Source organism: Meleagris gallopavo, chromosome 1 (genome assembly GCF_905368555.1).
Source record: "Meleagris gallopavo chromosome 1, MGAL_WU_HG_1.1, whole genome shotgun sequence".
In the NCBI taxonomy this organism is placed as follows: Eukaryota; Metazoa; Chordata; class Aves; order Galliformes; family Phasianidae; genus Meleagris; species Meleagris gallopavo.
In genome coordinates, this window is record NC_139404.1 from 180,823,618 (window position 1) to 180,845,836 (window position 22,219).

Genomic DNA, 22,219 nt, shown 5'->3' on the forward strand with positions numbered 1-22,219 from the left:
AATCTCATCTACTGTGACTTTTCAGCACTGCACTTTTGTCCAGAAAGTGACTTACAAACCTTTTTTCTTTGAGTTTTTTTTTTTTTTTTTTTTTTTTTTTTTACAGATAAAGAGGCTTTTTAGTTGCCTATATTTCATTGCATTAATATTTCTTTAAAAATTAAGGTTTTTTTTTTTTTTTTTTTTTTTTTTTTTTTTTTTTACCTGAGATTTACAAGTAGATGTAAATAAAGCAACTTATACTACTTCTCTCTGCATTGAATAAGTCATAGGAAGGCTGGATCTTCTTGTGTTGCATTTTGCATTCTAGAAGGAAGATGTTTCAGCAGACAACATCTTGTTCTCTGGCACCTTGTCTAGGTGACACCAGAAGTAATTTATCTTACGATAAATAATTCCAGCTATGCCTGAAACCCTCATACTCTACAATTTACGTGTTTTTAACAGAAAGCCTTTAGTGTCGTCTTCTGCTGTTACTTAAGTGAGCAAACAAAAGCATGAAGTCCACTGCTTTCTTTGCTTCCGACTGTTGTCATTCAGCTTTGCATCACGAGCTCCAAGTACCGTCATTTCTGTTCTGAACATCAAGCTGCCTGGAGTGGCAGCCCTTTCCAGGACAGAGCCCAGGAGACTGTCGGCGCTGCAAGCTCTCATCCCAGCTTGTTTCCCTTTGTGCCTGCTGGGGCCAAAGAAATACAAAGAGGTCCAACACATGTTGACGAGGATCTTAGCTTGATCAATCTTTTTGTCAGCATTTGGGTTTGAAGGTTTGAAGGCAAATGTTCTAGCAGACTTCCTGTGGCTCTGCAGTGGTCTGTCTGTGTGTGCACCATAAACCGCAGCTCCGGAACTCTGGCTGTTCCTTCAGCTGTGGTCTCTGGTGTTGTACCTAAAACAGAGAAGGTGAGATTTCACTCAACATTTTCATAGACCAGTTTTCTATAGACCATTTTCTTATCAGTCAGTGCTTTGTTATTACCTCAACACTCTTTTGCTGTGCTTTATGACACTATGCTAGTATTTCCACTTAATTGGGAAATTCAGCTGCTTTACTGTGTTCCTATCTAAAACAAATCTTTATTTCAGTTACTGATAGCATATATACACTAAAGGTGATGTCTAGATTAGTGTAAATGTTTCATATGGTAATATGTGCAGGATCCTTCCCATGACTCCCACCTGCCCAGACTGTGCTAGCTCATCCCCAAGGCAGAAGGGTGTGGTGCTGCCCTCCTCCTGCCTCGTGTGCCACTCATGGCACGCTGACCTCCCTTTTTTTCGGGTAAGTCAGCTTGCAGCCACGGAGCCAATGACCAAAGCCCTTCTAAACTTCCATGGCTCAAAAGCTTGTGTATATATACTGCCAGGGTGGATTGTCAGCACTGCTGGATTTATTGGTTTGTACTGCTTTGTGTCACCGTGACCTGACTTTTGCACAGAGGAATTGTTTTTCATTTAGTTCTCTTTTCCCCCTTGGAAGATGAAAAGGAGAAAAAAAAAAAAAAAAAAAGAAGTCATGTTTTAGATGTTTTCATATTGAAATTTATGAGTTGTTTTTTAGATGTGTGCTATTAATTTGGTAGATTGACATTATTTGCATATGGCATTATGTTGTAGCTTTTCAGATGCTTGTACAGAAACATGCAGTAGAAGGTGGCTGTGTGAGTAATAATAACTTAAAAATGAATTGTCTGTAGTCCTTAAATAGAAAATCACCCTCAGAAGGCACCAGTGCTGTTGGAACTGAAGTCCTTAATGCAGCAGTTGCAGAACTTTTAAGGATATGAACAGTACTTAAATACAAAATGCAAAAAAATACATGCATTTTTTTATTACATGTATTTATTTGCTTACGTTGAGGTGGTTTGAGCCCATGGTGCTCTGTGCAAAGGTGTGTAAAGATTGCAACTTCTATCTAAAGACTATGAAGGAGTGGTGAAATGTCACGGAATTCTAGTTCATCGTTTAAAGCTGGCAACATTTCAGCTTCTTGCAACCATGCGCTGTGCTCATTATGAAAGCACCATTGCAAGTCTGATAGTCATAGATCATGTCTTTCTGACCATGGAAACCAAATTAACCTCTCACCTCGCCTCGTACAATAGTTCCTCCAGTTCAGCATTTAGGCAAAACAGTGAGGAGGTTCTCACAATGTCATTTACATGGTCTCAGTCTACTGCATTTTTCCCACAGCTCAGTTGAAATACCCACCCATCCAGGCTGGTACTAGAAATTTCTTTTGTTGTGTCAAGGAAGAAGAAAAATATAATTTCCAGGAATCCCAGACTTCACATCACTAAGCTCTATGGCTGTCTACTTTCAAATGGAGTGGGGACAGATTGAATGAAAGCACGTGGTGGGCACAATAATATCTTTGCCACTGAGTTTTTTTTCAGGGATAACTGGATGGCTCAGTGCAGGGAGTTTTGTGTTATACAGGTAAGACTGTTATGGACATGATTATTGTTTCTTGGATGTAGCATTTTCATATTTGGTATTTCTCATACACAAGATAAAAGTACAGTACTGCTTTTACACTTCATATTGTTGCTTTTCTTTTTGTCCAGTGTGAGACATTAGTCATCTACAAAGCCCTCAAGTTAAGAAAGTTAGCACCTAACGCTGTAAGTCCATATATCTTATATTTTGTACAAATAAATACATATTACCAAATTATTTATTTTTGTGTGCATCATTAGGAATTAAATGCACAGGTTTTCACTGTAGCTCAGAGAAAGTTAAGATCACAACTTTTATTGGACTGAAATTTCAGAGAGGAGTGGCTCGCGGTTAGTTACCAGTGTCCCTTTATTTGGAGATACCATCTCTGGAATGTGGCATTGTGCCTTCAGAATAGTGAGTTCAGAAGGGGAAAGAATACTTTCCCAACCATTTTCCTAGATGCTAGCAAAATTTGTGACAGTAGGATCTGGATCTTACTGGTTCACATAAGCACGTTCTTTTGTCGACAAAGTATGGCATTCTTGCTAAATATAACGCACTATTAAACAGAAGCAACGTGCTGGCAGTGTCAGATAAACTTTTCACATTACTTGAAATGCCCAAGGAGTTGGCATAGGGCATGAAGCACCGGGGCCAGGCTGGGTCTATCAGGCCAGCAACAAACACAAGCAATGAGGACATCCCTTTGGGACTGCTGGCACCGCGCACCATGGGCTGCCCCACTAAGGATCACCCGGCTTTTCACTGAAAAATGTAACTGGAAATGTTGTATCCCAGAGTTCTACAGTATTGTCACATTATGCACTGGCCAATTCTCTTCCTACGGTTGCACACAATAGCATCAGCACTGAGTTTTCTGTTCCCTGCAGCTGGCAGTGACAGCTGCAGTCACTTTACATTGGGTGGGAGGGAGGAACAGATGCCCTTAGCCAAGCTTTGTATCTGATCATAGAGCAAGGTTATTCAACACCTGGTATTTAAGGAAGTCTGAAAGCTGGAAAATATTCTTTTAGGAAGTCACTTAAAGTATCCTCAAAGCCTTCCCTGAAAATACCCGTTGATTTTAATAAATAAAGCACATTTGTAAAATGTTTATTATCAAATCTTAAAAATCTGAAGTATTACAAAGCATTTTTTCTCCCTCCCCCAACCAGGGTACTTTCTATCCCAAGGATTACTGGGCTGGGCAGTGCATTAGTGTGTGGTGGAGGCGGTGTAATCCTGGGTGGAAAGTTCTGTATAAAGCTAAATAATTCTTAAGTTCAAGGCATGTTTAGACTGATGTTAGCATTTCTCTGTATACAACGTTCAGGAGAGTAGAAGATATAATTCATGGTTTTTTGTATTTGTTTTATTTTTCTAAAAGGAGGTTTGTATAAGATATCTGTATTTTCCAGTGAAGAGGAACTTGCATCTCTATATTTGTGCATCTGACACAGCTTCCAAATATTTCTGTAAAGGTGCTGTCAAGCTGTGTTGTGTCAGGGCCAATAAACTGGAGATTTACTGTGCTCACAGCATGAGGAGTGCTTAAGTTCTCAGTAACCGCTGGGCTGAAAGCAGAGGCGCAAAATAGCAACTGGCTGCAGTGACCAGAGTTGTGTTGGAGCCTCTGCAGCCATGCAGCACCTGGGGAGGCCGACTTCAGCTGGGCTTTTTTTGCTTACTGACATAGAAGATAAGGGTCAGGAGCCACAGCTCCGCATGGACTGACCGCCAAGAGGCTGGGTCCCAGCCTGCACCTGCTGCCTACCAGCTTTGGGGCAACCCTGATGATTCAGGGCCAGACCTGAGAATGAGGTGTCACTCCTTGCTCAGGACACATGAAAATGGGGATTGGAACTGGATAATCTCTAGAGTTCATTCCAACCCAAGCTATATATTAGCTTGGAGAAGAGAAGGCTCTGGGTAGACCTCATTGCAGCCTTCCAGTACCTATGGGGAGCTTATAAGCAAGAGGGGGAGTGACTTTTTACACAGTCTGATAATAATAGGACAAGGGGGAAAGGCTATAAACTAAAAGAGGGGAGATTTAGGTTAGATGTTAGGAAGGAATTCTTTACTCAGAAGGCAGTGAGGCCCAGAGAGCTGTGATGCCCCATCCCTGGAGCTGCCCAAGGCCAGGCTGGATGGGCCCTGGGCAGCTGAGTTGGTAGGGGGCAACCAGCACACGGCAGGGGGTTGGGACTGGATGATCTTAAGGTCCTTTCTATCCTAAGCCTTTCTGTGGTTCTATGATTCTCTAAGAAGCATTGACCATGCCAGTAACAGTGATACTTTGCCACGTTATTTCCACATGGTACAGTAAATCTTGAAAGTGATGTTTTGGTTTTGTTTCTGAATGTGTCCCACTTCCTTCAAAATACACATTCAGGGACACCTGCACTGCCATCTTTGTGTATGTCCTCAATTATTTATGCAGTGATGCTCCTCTGGATTGAATGCAATCGTCTGAATGCTCATTGTTTCCTTCAAAAATGGAGATTTTTAACAAGACGTGGTATTGACAAATCTATGAGAGTTAGAGAATTTAACCCATTATTTGAGGTGAGATGTTAAGGCCCCTTGAGGCAGAGCCTTTGCTTCAGCCTTTGGCTGATAACAGCCTCCTGATGTATTTGCTCACTGCATTTCAGTCTGCAACGACACAGGTGCTGTGGAGATATACTCACCTCTGTGCTACACTGGTGAGCACACACTTAAGTACACTTAGGTTCTTACACTAATCACCAGCCACTGGCTATGAGGATGATCCTGCAAGGTGTCAGAAACCCTACCACGCAGTAATAGGCACAAACTATGATTTCCATGTCAGTGGTGAAGAGGCTGAGGCCATAGAGAAGGCACCAACCCGCTGAGGAGACTCAGAGGGTTGTGTTTCCTCCAGGCACTGTAGCTGCTGGCTGCACCTTTCTGTGCGTCCCACAGGGAGAAGGCTGACAGGGGCAGTGCCTTGCAAACGGTGGAGAGGCAAAAGCTGCGTTCGTCCCTGCTGCACTGAGATGGGTTTCAGTATGAGGGAGGTACACAGATAACACTGTGATAAAGAAACACCCTTTCTTCTTTGTCTCTTTGGATACAAAGCGTCCAGCAGACCTAATTGCGTTACCTAAAACACATAGCAACATTCACCTGATGCACTGGCAGATACGCGGATGTTAGGTTTCTGAGTTCATTTATCCAGGAAATATTTCAAGTGATCTCAAACACTGATGAGCAAAACAATATATTAAGGAATGGTTTCAATAGCAGAACCTTAACCTCTTGGTACATCTTGACGGTTTCTGTGTTGCTCTAAGAGTAAAATTAATTGTGCTCATTTGTTTTTCTTTTTTTTTTTTTTATCCCATTCAAGACAGCACAATTTTTCATATTTACAGAGTAGAAACAGTATTTCTTATGACCAAATATCAGCATCCCTCATGCAAAAAGAACAAACACGGAATGACTGTTTAATCTGTTTCATGTAAAGCTGTATTTGCATCTGTATTTGTTTGCAGTGCCCAATGCAACTTAATTTCAGCTAAGTCTCTATGGTGTCTTTTGCTTGTTTGTCTGGTGCCTCTCAGATGGCCCTAGAAAGTGCTGCCAGAGCCTGCTTTGGTGTGTGCCACTTATTTTTTTGGTGGAATTTCCTTGCCAATAGGAATTCTCCCTGTTCTATTGTAATTCAGCACCCACAGTTGTCAGTGCCTCTGTTTCCATTGCTTTGTGCTCAGCTTTACTGTTCAGGCACACTGAAATCCTAATCTTCATTATCTTTTTGTGAGGTCCTTGCAAACAGCACTTGTTTCATGCTGGGAACCAGCTGTATCCTGCACAAGAATTAATTTATTTGGAGAGATCTATCAAGCTCAGGTTTCTTTATCTTTCTTCCGCCTGGGTTTGTGAACTGTCTCCCAAAAGGTTTCTCATGGGGCTGTACAGCTATCTCATCTGCTTACAGACCATGTTCATGTTTCTCTAGCAGTGGTGTAAGTGTGGGCTGAAGTCTTGCAGCTCCTGCTCAGCCATGGTGGAAGAGGCATCCTCATTGCCACTGTCATCCTCATCATCTTCATCATCAATACTATCATCCTCATCATTTTCTTCATCATCCTCCTCCTCCTCTCTCTGCTCCCTGCAGAGAACCCAGACCTCAGTTCCCTTCCCTGTGTCCCCACCTGCCTGCAGGCTGCATCCCTTCACTGCCAGAATGCACACCCTGCAATTTCCAATCACGTTTGAAAAATCTCCACCATCAAGATAAGCTGCATATTTCCCTTTTTTTTTTTTTTTTTTGTAAGAAGACAAAAACAATGCTCATCAACAAAAATAAATTGCTAATGTTTTTCATTCAGAGTAGACTCTAATCCCTTATAAGGGCACCTGAGAGCCAGTAACAGTAATTTTAAATGAAATATACCCATGAAAGGTAAGTCTAACTAATCAGCTCCTCAATTATACTGGCAGAAAGATGTATTCCAATTGCCAAAGCACTTTCAAGTGAATTAAAGCTCCTTTCTATGCCGGCTGTGGAGGTCACTGAATGTTCCCATGAATCCTTGCATGTTTACATTAAAAAAGCACACCATGATCTTTGGCAAAGGCACTTGCTCTAGGTTAGCTCAGCTTTTGAGCTTGTTGCAATAAATACAATGGAAAACCGGCCAACCATTGCAAAAATGTCAAGAATATCTTTCAATACTTTTCTTTCCCTATCAGTGTTTAATCAAAATTACATAGCTTTATGAATGTGAAATGAAATTATAGAAAGTGCAAATACACACTTATCATGTTTAATAACCATTATGTTCATGCTGGAAAGGAAGATGGATTTTGAGGGTGCGAATCACGCCCAACTCACACAAAAACATTTCCAGCTCAGACCCAAATACTGCTCCCTGCTCAGTCCATATCCACGTCCACATGAACTGCTGCATCCATCCACCTCCCATCAGCCCAACCCCACAGGGACTTGGAACTGCTGTGGTTGAGCATCTCTGTTCGCACCTTAACTGTGCCACAAGCCAACTGCTTGATAAGCCCCACTACTGCACTTGCAGTACTGCAAGATCAAGCCATAGAATCATACGGTGGTTTGGATGTCATACTCGAGATGGTGTCTCTCAAGGATGGAGGGTGAGAACCACCTCTCTTGACATGCTGGCCATGCTCTTTTTGATGCAGCCCCGGATGTGACTGACTTTCTGGGCTGCAAGGGCACATTACTAGTTCATGTTCATTCATCAGTTTGCCCAGCTCCTTCTTTTTAGAACTGCTCTCAATCCATTCATCTCCCAGGGCATTGGGATTGCCCTGACCCAAGTGCAACATCTTGTACTTGGCCTTTTTCAATGTCATTAGGTTCACCTGAGCCCACTTCGTCAGCTTTTGTAGGTCTCTTTGAATGACATCCCTTCCTTCTGTCCTATTAACTGCACCACTCAGCTTGGGATAATCAGCAAACTTGCTAAGGGTGCACTTGATCCCATATCTATGTCACTGATAAAGATATTAAGTAGTACCGTTCTCAATACAGAACTCTAAAGGACAGCACTTGTTACTGAGGGCCACTTAGATGTTAAACCATTGACCACAACTCCCTAAATAACAAGAGTGTTATTATTTTGAGGGGAAAAATAGGTTCAGTCAGAGTCCAAGATTAAAAATAATAAAGAGGCCAGTCTCTGTAGGAAGGTCTTTTATTTTTAAAAACATTTATCAAATTTTTGAAATACAGTGTAAAGTACAATATAGAATTATGTCTGCAAGTCAGCTTATGCATGTCATGCCAGTTATTTACACGTAGATATATACAGAGTGCAGATAATTATTGAAACCACACCACAAAATAAACAAAGAGTTCAATAAGATAATTTAGTAGGATTTTATTAAATATATATATATATATAGTAATTGATTGTATATACCTTCCTATTAAAATACCGTATAGTATCTAGAGTAACCCCTATAAACTCTAATACCTCCAAATTTGTCATAAATATGCTTGGAAAATTGAAACTGTTTGCCCTCTCCAGCTGCTCTGCCCTTTGCTATAACATAAACTCTTGTAGTGCTGAGATCATTTTGCAGCCTTTGGTGACTTTAATGACAACTCTCGATACAACGCTTTCAAAAAAGCTCAGCTGCAGAATAGCTTTCAGCTGAGACATCCAAGGGTTAAAGCACCATTCTCTATACTTAAAATAACTAAGGCTATCCAGCGGCTTATTAAATACTGCCACATATAGGACAAGGAAAACAGTGCTATTATCTTCAGTGACTGAATTACAACATTGTATTAGTAGCTGTTTGGATACCAAGCACCTTATTAAAACAAAACAAAGCAAACTCCCAAAGCCCGTGCAAAATCCTGTGCAAAAAGAGACCTCTGGACCTGTGCCGACACAGCCTGATCAACAGTCTGACTTTTGCATGAACAGAAACTGGAAGGGCTGCAGCACCAGTGGCCGCATGACCACGAAGTGCAGGACTGAATGCTGCTTACTGCTTTTCATCTGGTAACTGAATGATTCACACAGGGCACTGCTGAAAACAAAAGGATAATACCAAGCCATAGCATGTTTTCCCATTAGCAGAATATTCTAATTTATTTCATGAGGGCTTCTGGCCAGCAAAACCTCACTATAAATTGCCCAAGGTCTACCTTTGAGCTCACTAGAGCTCTGAGAGCTACCATCAGTTGAGATACCCCCCCAGCTGAGGCCAAGCTCCCTTACTGCCTTTTTCCCTGCTCAATCCCAAACCATACCAACTGTTACCTTAGGAAAAGAAGCATGAAGAACAATGGACTTTTGGGCTTCATCATTTATTTGGTTCCTGTCTTATTAAGTAGAAAACAGACAAGTGAAAGAATGTCGCAAAAATCCAATTGATGCCACATAATTCTTTTCTTGTTGTAACTACTGTTCTGAACTGCTGAATTTTGCAGCTTCTCTTCCTAATGGATCTTTTCTAAAGGTACATTAAAACAAATCCAATTGCAGGTGAAGAACAGAGTTTATCAACAAAAAATATATATAAGAGGAAAATAAGTTACTATTCCTATCACAGAGTAGCACTGGTCAGCAAATCTGTGTGTCATTTTTTTCAGAGATAATAAAACGAATGAACTTTACAGATCAGGTGGGGACTTAAGACAGCTATGGTTTAATTTAAGAGTTTTGTTACATAGAACTCTAAATGCCAAAGTATGGCAAAAACATTGTAACACTGAACTCACAGAAATTACATCAAAAATATTTTTCATCTTTATCATCATTAATAAGAAGTGTGAATATAAAATATTAATATACTTTACTTATTTATCATACAATATATCAGTCCTTCACACTATTTTGGTTCATGTTGTGCTGCAACACGTACCAAAAGTTTAACATAGAATAAACAGGGCTAATGACATAAGATCTGGGTACAGACATTTTCACAAACAAACAGCCATCATGTATTATCTACCTGCAATTCTACAGTGATATTCAGAGAAAACTCCACATCCTCTTACAAAGTAGAATAGAAAGAAAATTTAAAAATTAGACTTTGCTTGTAGAGTGAATCTGACTTTAATTAAAAAAAAAAGCAAAGCAGTAAATCAATACAATGAACTAATTTAGTTCAGCTTACCTAATTTTCTGGTAAGGCACTATCTGAGTATTGTATCTTCATTTAAATGCTACATGGATTTCTGCTCCTCTACAGTTATGAGAAGGAATATTTGGCCAGGGATCATGAGATGACCACAGTGCTGCTCTCTCTCATTCCAGTCTGCGAACACCGTCATTTAACTTTCCAGATCTTGTGGAGAAAAACTCCCTCTTGGAAAGTCAGAGAAGAGCTGAGGCACAACGCACAGCGTGGTGATACAGAAAATGCTTGTTACGTACCGTGAAGAAAGAAACAGAGTAATCCTAATATCCAGCACTATTAACTGTAATTAGAAAAAGATGTAACATTTTCAGATGGAAATGCCATTTTAAATCTAAGCTATTTTCAAATTATTTATGTGATTATCAGAAGAAGGGCCTGAGAAAGTGCCCAGCCTTAAAGGGGAAAAGACAGATTTCTTTGGTGCGCAACCGAATTAATGAAATCCACTTTCTTATGAAGTTATCTTTGCAGCTGAATTTTGTGTCTAACATGAGATGAATGCATGGGAACGGACCACCTCTCCTACATGGGGATTCCTCCCGGTACTTCCACAACCTTTTCCTCAATGCTTAAAGACTCGTAACTGAACTTTGCATTTTTATTTTTGCTTTATATGAACTTAGCATCTTTGAGTCCTCTAGCTTCCACTCAGATCAGCTGGCTTCAGAACCTACTACTGAGAAAACCCAAACAGACTGAAGCAAAGCAAATAAGAGCAAGAATTTCCTATTTCACTGTTTCTCAAGAATTTCACAATTAAATTCCTCCGTGATGTTCAACAGAGGCCAGTCTGCCTGCTACAACTGACAGATCCATTTCTCCACACAGGTGATACACATGCAAGGCCTTGTGTCTCTGCTTGCAGCTGTCTCCCTCCCCACTCCTTTTCCCCACAGCAGCACTGCTCCTGGGCAGATCCCCAGCGGTAAGCTTTCTGACACCTTGCCATTTTTGGATTGTGAAATAAAGCAAAGACACAACCAAACCCATTTTGATCTTCTCAGGGCAGAGAAAGCTGCAGGAGTACATTAGAAAAAGAAATGCGGGCTTGCTTTAAAATCAAGAAAGCCTCAGTCTGATGAGAAAAATCAGAATCATAAAATCATTCCTCACTTCCTTTCACATCTGCGCTGGGTAAATGCAATGAGCCCACGTCTTTGTTTCCACTGCCTGTGATGAACATTTCATCAGCATGTACTGAACACAGCTTTGGGACCTAATCATAAAATCATAGAGTCTCCTGAGATGGAAGGGACCCACAAGGATCACTGAGTCCAACTTTTGGCTCCGCACAGGACCACCCAAAAAAGAGACTGTATGTCTGAGAGCGCTGTCCAAATGCAATTTGAACTCCAGCAGCTCGGGGCAGTGTCCACAGCCCTGGGCAGCCTGTTCCATGCCCACCACCCTCTGGTGCAGAACCTCTTCCTGATACCCAACCTGACCCTCACCTTTGAAGCTTCTTACACTGAAGAAAGGACCCAGATCAGTGCGTCCTTAATTCAAGCAGCTTGTCCTCAACTGCCTGCAGTTAGCTTTACTCACCCCAGCCTGGATTAATGTCACAGACTCCCCATCTGAAACAGCAGAAGGCTCCTCTAGGCTTTCCCCTTTCTGCAGCACCACTAATACTTTCACCAGCAGAAGGGTCCTGCAGGCTTCTGCCATCAGCCTGAATTCCAACGAAGAATTGCTCTGCAAAAGTCATGCTCTATGTATATGCTCTTCTTTACATTGGCAGTAAATCTGTTTTCTAATTTAAACTAGAAAAAGGCGATGGAAAAAAAAGAAGCCATCAGTAGATTACTGCTGGTTTTAATCCTAACACTTCTTAAACGTTCTGGAAGCAGAGTACATCTTAGAAATTAATAGAAGGTTTATATGTTGCTTACTCTTACTTGACAAAGAACGAAGGCTGGGTAACTGAAACAGTGAATTCTTTCTGTACCACTGTACACTGAAAAATTGCTCATATGGTGTCTAAATCTCTTGTTTCTCAGTAGAGCACAGTAACAAGACAACTAAGCACTGCATGTTTTCCTATCAAGGTGTGCAAGAAAGAGGCTCCAGTTTAGAAAGCTGTTTATATTTTCTGGTTTGGGGTTGTTTTCTTTTTTTTTTCTTCCAGTCCGTCCAGTAGCAAACGACAGGCATTTCCAAGAACGGTATTAGCTAGCTATTTTTATTCTGTGGAATGGGGGAAACATTTGCCAAATATGCTGAATACTTTTATTGCTATATGGAGCTTTTGGCATCGAGAGCTTATAAAATCTGCTACTTCACAGGGTATTGTCTTATTCACAATGGAAAAACTTGAAAAGGACTCTGTTACATTTTATGTCTCATTTAAAAACGTATCGCACTTTATCGTCGCTCATTTGGTATCTACCAATCATTCCAGATTCAGTATCTCCTTGTTTCCTACAACTGCTGCTCTGAGATATACTGAGATTATCTCCCACCTGGCTGGTAACACGGAAATACAAGTTATTGTTATTTATATTCACGTAGAAAGGAGGAAATAAATCTAAGAATTGAATGAAACATTCATTAAACACTACATTTTGAATGAGCATTTACTGCTCAGGCACTAATCTGATTTCATTACCAGTTACATACATTCTATAACATATTGTGATCTCAATGACTAACAGAAATTCAAACTTCTGATTTATGGAAGAATTGTTTCTTATTTGAAATGATTAGGACTAATCTCAGAATCAAATTTTGTAAGGAAGCATTCAGATCACAATGCATCACTTATATTATGAACATTTTCATATTATAAAGTATTGATTCCAAGAAATGTCATAGAGTGCATTCCCTCTAAACTTCACACTTCTGTGAGCAACATCCTAGGACCCGAAGGTCTGCAGCTAAATGGCAACTTTTTTGATTTTATTGCTCTAGTGTTCCTTACCCATAAAAGAAGAACAGAACAACCTTTTGCAAACAATGGAAGTTATTTAAACAGAGTACCGTCTTCAGTACAGTAACTGTTAACTGTTTCATTACATTCTGTTCCGCTGATAGGGAGCCACGTGACCTGCAGCTGCAGTATCTGAAGGAAATCTACCACTCTCAGCTAACGAGCTGATCCCATATCTGTGTCAGATAAAAAATCAGAGTGCTTATTATTTGTTACCATGGATACCATGAAGATATTGCTGTCCACTAAAGATTACTAGAGGAAGACGACATAATTTTCGGGAACGAGTCCTGTTTTGCCTTCATAAGTTGCTTTTAACCAGCCTGGTTCCACTGATGGATAGACTGCAAAGAAACAATCAAGCAAAACATATGTACAGTAAATATTTATAGTTAACAGATCCCATACGTGGTTCATATATTTATTTAAATGGCATTTATTCAAGAGCAATATAAAAAACAGGCAAAAACTGAGAGCTGAATTACACTCTTATCTTGCAGATACAGTTCAGGTTTTGTTTTGTTTTCATTTGTTGGATTAAACGTAAACAAGGAATGTAAAACATCTTACCATTGGAAAATATTGCCCCCTGTGGGAAAGACAGCTCATGACTGTGCTCAGCCTTACAGGAATACATGGCTTTTGCTTGTCTGAAATAAAAAAATAAGAAAAAAATAGTTAAAACCTGGGAAATGTAGGAATAATCTCTTGCAGAAGTACAGGATCACAGTATGACAGAATAGCCTGGATTGGAAGGGACCTCAAGGATCATGAATCTCCAAACCCCTGCCACATGCAGGGCCACCAACCTCCCCATTTAATACCAGACCAGGCTGCCCAGGACCCCATCCAACCTGGCCTTCAACACCTCCAGGGGCGGGGCATCCACAACCTCTCTGGGCAGCTGTTCCAGCACCTCACCACTCTCATAGTAAAGAACTTTCCCCTGACATCCAACCTAAATCTTCCCTCCCTCGACTTAAAACCATTCCCCCTTGTCCTGAGGATGATAACAACTCATTAGTTCAGACGGGCAGAATTACAGGAGACAGTAACACCTAGTTTACCAGGGATTGCCAACTATTTTACTGTAGAAAAGAGACCTACATCCTACTTAGAAACTTAAACTGGAACATTGTAACTGTTAAAATAGTTGAAGGGTATTTGCAATTATCCTTCAAATGTACATGAATTGAAAAAGTTGCTTGAAGCAAGTTATGAACTGCTTGGAGAGAATTCCAAAGACATCAGCAAGTCATCAAGGGCTCACAACCATGATATGAGAGAAAATAGAGTTGATTAGTCTACAGAAGAAAATAATAAATGTAAGGTAAATATGACACACACACAAAAAAAGGACAAATGTATCCTCCAGGATGATTCAATTGCAGCACTGCAGATTGAGGCGTCTGAAATGAGTTTCAGGCTAAGCCACCTCATTTGGCTTGTCTACAAACAAGCTACATGTCCAGCTCAGCTGGCTCTCAAGGTCTGAGTTCTGTTCTCATGGTTATCTACTTGAAAGTGCAACAAATGGCTCTCCAGTTTCCACTGCCTGTAATGAAACATTTAATAATGTATTTTCTTAAATAGAGCAATAGACAGCTTATGTCTTTTAATTTATAGCTGCAAAAACATATTCTTGGTCAGAATAGAGAAGCACCGGAACTGCCATGATTGGAGAGAATCTCTGAAGAATTCTTGTTAAAAAAGATTCATTAAAAAAACAGTAATAATACAACACAACACTACACAGACACCTGTAGAAAGAAGTAATCAGGCATATCAGGATCTGGTTCCAGAGCAAGAGGACAGATTGGTTTGATAAGACTTTTAGCACTATGATTCTACAAAGCACAAAATAAGAGACTGAACACAAAGTTACCTCATTTACAAGTTCTCACTGGATTCCTATGCTTTATTTAGAACTCTAACAACTGACATTATTTTATATCCTGAAAGCAATTTTTATATGATCCATCAGCTTTTCTGAGTTCCGTTATTGGAAAACCACGTATCATTTCACCTTTGTATGATGTGATAGGGAGATGCTGATTGAACTTTCCTTCCAGCCAGACTTTATCTCACTGACCCAGAACACGGCCTTTGTGAAGTTTCAAATTTTTGAAGTATCTTTTAACAATGTGCATATGTAAATGACATGTAATCTATTTTGTCTTTCCTCCCAAAATAGTGAGATAACAGTCATAAATCATGTAATGATAGTGCCACATCAGTCTGGTTTTGTTTAACATCTTCATCAGTAACCTGGATGGTGGGCCAGACTGCACCCTTTGCAAGTTTGCTGATGATACAAAGCTGGGAGGAGTGGTTGACACACCGAAAAGCTGTTCTGCCTTTCAGTGAAACCTGGACAGGCTGCAGAGTTGGGCAGACAAGAACCGATGAGGTTCAACAAGAGCTAGTGTAGTGTCCTACATCTGCTGAATAATGACAGCCATCAATACAAATTAGGGGATGACCTACTGGAACGGAGCTCTGCAGAGAAGGACCTGGATATCCTGACGGACAACAGGTTGGCCATGAGCCAGCAGTGAGTCCTTGTGGACAAGAAGGCAAATGGTATCCTGGGATGCCTTTGAAAGAGCCTGGCCAATAGGTCCAGGGAGGTGATCCTCCCCCTCTACTCTGCCCTCGTGAGGCCACATCTGAAGTCCAGTTCTGGGATCCTCAGTTTAAGAAAGACAGGGAACTACTAAAGAAAGTCCAGCAGAGGGCTAGGAAGACTATCAGGGCCTGGAGCACTTCCCTATTAGGGAATGCCCATAGTTCTGGGACTGTTTTGCCTGGAGAAGACTGAAAGGGTATCTTACCAGCTCTCAGAAGAAATATCTACATGGTGTGTGTCAAGAGCATGGGTTCAAGCTCCTTATGCTTGTGCCCAGCAACAGTACAAGGAGCAATGGACAGAAACTGGAACACAGTAAGTTAAATCTGAACATGAAGAAAAACTTCTTTACTTTGAGGATGACAGAGCACTGAGAAGAACTGCACAAAGAGTTATGAAGCTGTCTCATGAGAGAGGAGTACCTTCTTTTTAGGATGACCTGATTATCTCCCATTTATGACTCTTTCATGTCGTTCCAGGTAAATCCCTATTGCTAACTGAAATGACATGAGCCTTAGGCTCCTCACTGTCTACTGTGCTTCACTGTTAGCTTGCTTTTTGGGTGGTTTGGACTGCTCTGCTTAGCATTTTTCCAGCACAGCTCCTTAGAGCCATAGTTCAAAAAAGATGCTATCCTACTTGGCTTCCTCCAGTTGATGCTTTCTATCCTTCAGTACTGTCCCAGAAAACTTTTAAACCAAAACATCCCCCATATCCTACAATACTCCAGGATATGCAAGTACCACCTCTATTTCATGCCATAAAAGCACTGCTCTGGTGGGATGCAACACTGTCTTACCAATATTTTTCATTTTGTGTACTGAAAAAAAAAACATGCAAAATAATAGCAATTATGCACATCTACATATGTCATGTATGTATATGAGATACGGGTGTGGATCTGGTTGATCTACTTCGGTGGGGGAGAGGAAGAGGACCAGTTATAAGCAGTGTGCACATAAGACAGTAATTTCACTTGACCTCAATATCAACAACTACTTCTTGGTCCTTTTTTATTTAGCACCACTGAAATACTTTCACAATTAAAAAAATAAACCACACAACTTTTATACACATAAAACAGCATAGTAATTGTTAACAATGAATACAGTGGCAATGATTATCAGATAATTGGTAATGGATTTACTATAATACAGGCATGATTTTGAACTTCATTAATTTCACCACTTTGTGGCTATCAAGCCAGTTTCCCATGTTAAGAATGGAACATCTCAGAAACACTAATAAAAGGCATCTAAGGCAACTGTAAAGCAGAATCACAATATCTGAATGAGGCAGAATTATTTAAGTTATTCTCAAAACAAAGCATGTTGTTTTTTCGACCTTAGAAAAAGTAAAATGAAATTTTCTCCTTTATGCTTCTATGTTTACCAGACATAGAAGCTTTCAGCTTCTAATTTTTTGTGATCCAAATATGTTTGTTTTTAAAGTAAATGAGAGAAGAAAACATAGACTCTGATTTGCTCAGTTCTGTACAGAGAAAGCTACCGAGCATTTGACATCACACAAATATAGAGTACAAAAAAATCACCTTCTCAGAAGCTCATGAATTATCAACTTCTCCACATCATCTTTACACTACCTTGCTCCTGACACAGAATCTAAGGATATTTACTCATAATTCTGGAGCAATTTTCAAGCACTGGCTTATTCCTTCCATATCTAATTTGATTATTTAGGTTGTATTACTCATTATTCACTTCAATGCTATCTATCTGGAAGCATAGCAAGGAAATAGGATTACAGATTCTTTGGCAGCATTTAGTAGATAAACTAAATGCTGAAAATCATATCTTTTATGCTGTTAATGCTCTCCTCCCTGCAAATAAGGCTGCTTGTTAAAAAGCATGCGATGACATCATGACCATCTATTAAGGCTCTTTTAAGATGATGCTGAATACCTCAGAAGAGTGTGATTCATGTTGTTAAGAGAAAAAAAAACATTTCTGGTACCCACGTTTCCTAGACCTTCCTCCTTTTCATGATTTCACCGGACAGACTCTTCCTTTTTGCTGCCTTTTGTTATGTTTGTTGTCATAGAATCATAAAATTTGGAAAAGATCACTAAGATCACCTATTCCAGCCATAACAAGCTCCCATATAATCCCATTTATACTAGTGGCCAAAGGCCAAAACTATTTTTCCTGACTACACATTACACATGGTCAGCAACACCTGAGATACTTTTGGTAACCTATTTTAAAAGTTACAAATAAGCTTTAAAATTATTCTCCTGCCCTCATGAGTTTTCAGTCTAGAAAGAGACAGACAGAAGCCAGAAGTACCTTAATGCTACAGTCTGGTGGATGGATGATTAATAATCTTGAAGTCAGGAGGGAAAGAATGGGAAAAATTAGAAATGAAAGCAACCGTGTGATGGAAAAAAAAAGAGAGCACAGGCTGGGAAGAGCATAAGATTTTGGTCTAATCTATCCAATTGTGAAGGGTGCAGTGGCCTCTCATTCTGCCTCTTTTCTAACTATCATAAATCTCTTCAAATTAGTGCCACTATGAAGGCAGGTACTGGTGTACAGAAAGACAGATAAAAGCTGCCTCAAATAATGACCCAGCATTAAAAAAAATAAAATGGTGTGTGGGGATGTAACTTTCCTAGTACATAGAGGACATCATACAAAGTCAGAAAGAGGCAGTGCAAACACTACCAGGAAGACTGAATTATGGAAATCTAGGTCACTGTGGTGGTGAAGCATCAATTGTGAGATTATCCAAATCACAGAATGATAGAGTCAGAGAATCACCAAGGTTTGGAAAGACCTTCAAGATCATCCAGTCCAACCATCCACCCATCACCAACAGCTCTCACTAAACCATGTCCCTCAACACAAAATCCGAACGCTCCTTGAACACTCCAGGGTCGGTGACTCCACCACCTCCCTGGGCAGCCCATTCCAGTGTCTGACCACTCTTTCAGAAAAGTAGTATTTCCTAACATCCAGCCTGAATCTCCTCTGGTGCAACTTGAGGCCATTCCTTCTCATCCTATCACTGTTACTTGAGACAAGAGGCCGACCCTCAGCTCACTACAACCTCCATTCAGGTAGTTACAGAGAGTGAACAGAAATCTGCTGGAATACATGAGCCAAAATGAGACTGCAAAGCTGTATAGGTACTTTTGATCTGTACAGGTAATTATGAAATACCATTTCAGGCAACAAATGCATCAAGACAGGATGAAGCTACTTAGTGCTATGCACAGGGAAGCAGTAGCTATATATTTCAAAATCAGTTATTTACAGCAGTGTAACTTACCCTTCACAGAGATCATCACAGTCCTCACTTAAATATTTCTGATATCAAATGAGACAGCATAAAAGTAGCTTCTCTGCCTTACATTCTACCTTGCATATGTTTATTGCATAGTAGCAATAGGAATCCAAAAGGCCCGTCTACTGTGTGGATCAAGTGTAATTACCATGATTTCAGATGAAAATAGACTACCCTAAGGACTTAATTCAGTCTTTATCATCGCAGCATGCATGAAAGGCAAATAAGATCTGGCTCTGAATTGCAAAATCGCAGTCAGACTTGAGCAGCATTAGAAGAACAGCTGAGCTAACTTTTATTTCTTCCTCATTTTGCCCGCTGACCTCTCGTTTTCCATTCTCCTTGTTATTGTTGCTCTTCTGCTTTCTTAGGAAGGCTGAAGTGGAGGAGCTATTAAGCCTTTCAGTATTTTCTGCTATCTTATCTGCTTCTCATATCCATTATCAACTGCTACATTTTTCCTTTGTCAGATTTTGGCTTCTTACATGTTTTTTATATATAGGTAGAGATGACACAGGTTCCTAAGGGAACGTTAGCAGAGAGTTTACAAGAAGGGAGCAAAACAAAATAAGAGAAGGAACAAAAGTGGAGATAAAATGATGCAGCATTGGTGAACCAGTCATTGCTCTTGGCTCAGGTCACTGGCCAATGAACATTCCAGTCTCTTCTTTTATACTTTTATTCCCTGAATTAATGCCCTCCCCTTCTCATCCTGTTTCTCTCCCCACCACACTAAAAGTTTTCTCACATTTCATCTACCACACAGAAAGAAGAACAGCCCTGATTCCTGTAAACTGTTTCCCTCAAACAAAACCAGTGGATCTTTTCAGGTCAGATTTCCCTTTCTCTCCACTGCCACATTTGTCAGAGAAGATGGTCGTATTCCCTACTGCACATCTCAGCACATGTTGGCATCTCTTTGTTTACAGCTATGCTATTTTATTATCATCTTTAGATTAATGGATTATGTTTTATTTATTTTTTTCTGTTGCTTAGCAGTTCCAGTAAGATGACTGTACCAGAGTAAAATGATGCACCAAAACATACATTCTGTCTCAAAAGGTTTGAGATGCAGAGACGGTGAAAAGACAGAACCTTTCCCACACACATTTATTTGACTTGAATCTAATAATTAAGGCTGGTTAGCAATATAGAAAGTACTACTGCTTCCTAGGTGAACACGTATCAGAACAATTCTAGCTTCATTTGATGTAGAAATGGATCAAATCCACTGAATAACTGCATACATTTACAAATAAAACTTTAATAATTCCTACTGCAGACTATTAAGAACAAAGGGCAACTGTTTCTCTGGACAGGTACTACGGGATGGGATGTGTGATGGGAGAGATCCTGATTAAATTAATCCTGAGCTTTCTAAAGTAGACATTATTCAGAACTTGACCACATGAGCAAATTATCATAAACTAGCATGATTGCTATTCTCCTGAAAGGATGTATATAACAAATAGCTGAACAGAGTAAGAGAAGTACCCTCATCTTGTTAATTTTCTCTTGTAGCTGTGTCCTTAAGCAGATCACTAACCTGAGCTTCTCTCACTGCAACTTCAGTAGGGGACAGAATAGTTAGGAAGGCTGTTACTTTATATTAGGTTTAGTTTTCTTCCATAAAAAGAGTGAGTATAAAAAATAACAACAGTTTTGTGTGCCACATGATGCTGCCCAGAAGACACAGAACAAAGCTCCAACACTTCTGTTTCAATCTCTGGAGCCAGGAAAATACAGAGGATTTTACAATTTGTTTAACAGCAAGAAGTACTTACCGTCCTGAAGAAACTTGTTTAAGTGAACCAGCACTTTCAAACAACTGGGCTCTTGCAGCCACTCTGAAAATAAGAAAGTACCTTGCTTTACACTTTGCTTATTAATTAAAGTTACAAACTAATTTTACTTTTAACCATCTAAAGACATGGAAACATTTTTTAAGACTGCTGCAAGTATTCACTTTGAAAACTAGAGGAAATTCAAAAGATCCTTTTAAGTACATAATTAACAGAATTTTTATGGGCATAACCTATCTTAGTCCACTGAATTCCACATGCTCTAGAGCCTTGCTGAGTCAGCAAGACGGAAAACCTCATCACTCTCTATATAAACATTTATTCTTGAATGTCAGATAGAGATATGCTGGAAGTGCTCTTACTGCCAGTCTGCTGAGCTGTGCAGGTGATTTTCTGTTTAAGTTAAGATGAAAAGCTAAGACTGTGAAATGATTACAGTAATGTAATTCCAGTTTAAAAATTGGAGAGACTGAATGGAGTCCTTTAGTATTTGGAGAACTTCTTGGTGCTCTGCTGTTCTGGAAATCTCTTACTCCCAGGAACACATAAAGTCTGAGTTAGATTCAGGATTACAGCAAAATCACATTTTTAAGAAACACATTCATAAGGTTATGTTACAAGCGCTAAGAAACATTTGAAAGCAAAATCTCAACAACCTAAATTTCAACTTCTATTGCTGAGGACTATCTTCTTCTCAAAAACAAAACAAAACAAAACAAAAAAAACCCATAAGAAAGTAAACAAGGATCTCAGCCACTGATCATGCAACCAGCAGAAGAAATTTCAGAGAAGTGTTTTTTTACTTTGCTCCAATTTTTGGCTCGCATAAATAAAATCTGATGATCTTCTTCACATAACAGCTACAGTGGACAGTAAGCTACAATTGTGCTCCTTGATCAATAGCCAGAAGAATGAGAGATAATAATACTAATCACTTTCCAAAAATCCAAGTCTTCATTATGGACCTTATCTACAGTCTAATGAAGTAAATAGCAGTCTTGCAATTGACTTTAGACTCTCAGTGTCTCCGTTGTTTATAATTTTGATTAATTTTCAAAATAAGTCATAAATAAAGACAAAGCAATGTTTATGAGTGCTTTTTCAACTGCTTGTAAAGCTCTTTGTGATCATTTCATAGAAGACAATATTGTAAGAACTCAGAACTCCAAAGGGTCTTAACTTACACAGATCCTGGTCTTTGGTAGCCATTACTTGATGCAGTATCTAGTCTTAATCTTCTGCACATTTTTGGAGGCAAATCAGGATTTAGTGGAGCTTTTGGTGTATCTTTTGTATCTGCTGAAGACAAGCTCTGTATAGATCCACTGCAACTTTTGTTACCTAAAGAAAGCATCCAAATAATAAGCACTATTAAAGCTAATTTGAAAATGTTTTATATGTGTAACATGCAAAGCAATTTTTTGTTAAGAAGCAAACTAGGGA

The 22,219-nt window shown here is 39.7% G+C and overlaps 1 protein-coding gene across 2 annotated transcripts in view; it reads right to left on the bottom strand.

Annotated features, from left to right (window-relative positions):
• Window positions 1-148: 148 nt before the first annotated feature.
• The window catches only part of ARHGAP42 (Rho GTPase activating protein 42), a 168,561-nt gene continuing 146,490 nt past the window's right edge, over window positions 149-22,219 (bottom strand). The window contains exons 21-25 of one of the 2 annotated variants that reach the window (XM_085216322.1): window positions 21,961-22,117; window positions 20,759-20,821; window positions 13,610-13,689; window positions 13,256-13,383; window positions 149-889 (exon numbers count right to left, since the gene is read on the bottom strand). In XM_085216322.1, the coding sequence (XP_085072448.1) occupies window positions 13,295-13,383; window positions 13,610-13,689; window positions 20,759-20,821; window positions 21,961-22,117 (389 nt within the window). In that variant the 3' untranslated portion in view covers window positions 149-889; window positions 13,256-13,294. Of the gene's footprint in view, window positions 890-8,129; window positions 10,391-13,255; window positions 13,384-13,609; window positions 13,690-20,758; window positions 20,822-21,960; window positions 22,118-22,219 lie in introns of those variants that run through there. The other variant, XM_085216321.1, reaches the window with a different exon arrangement.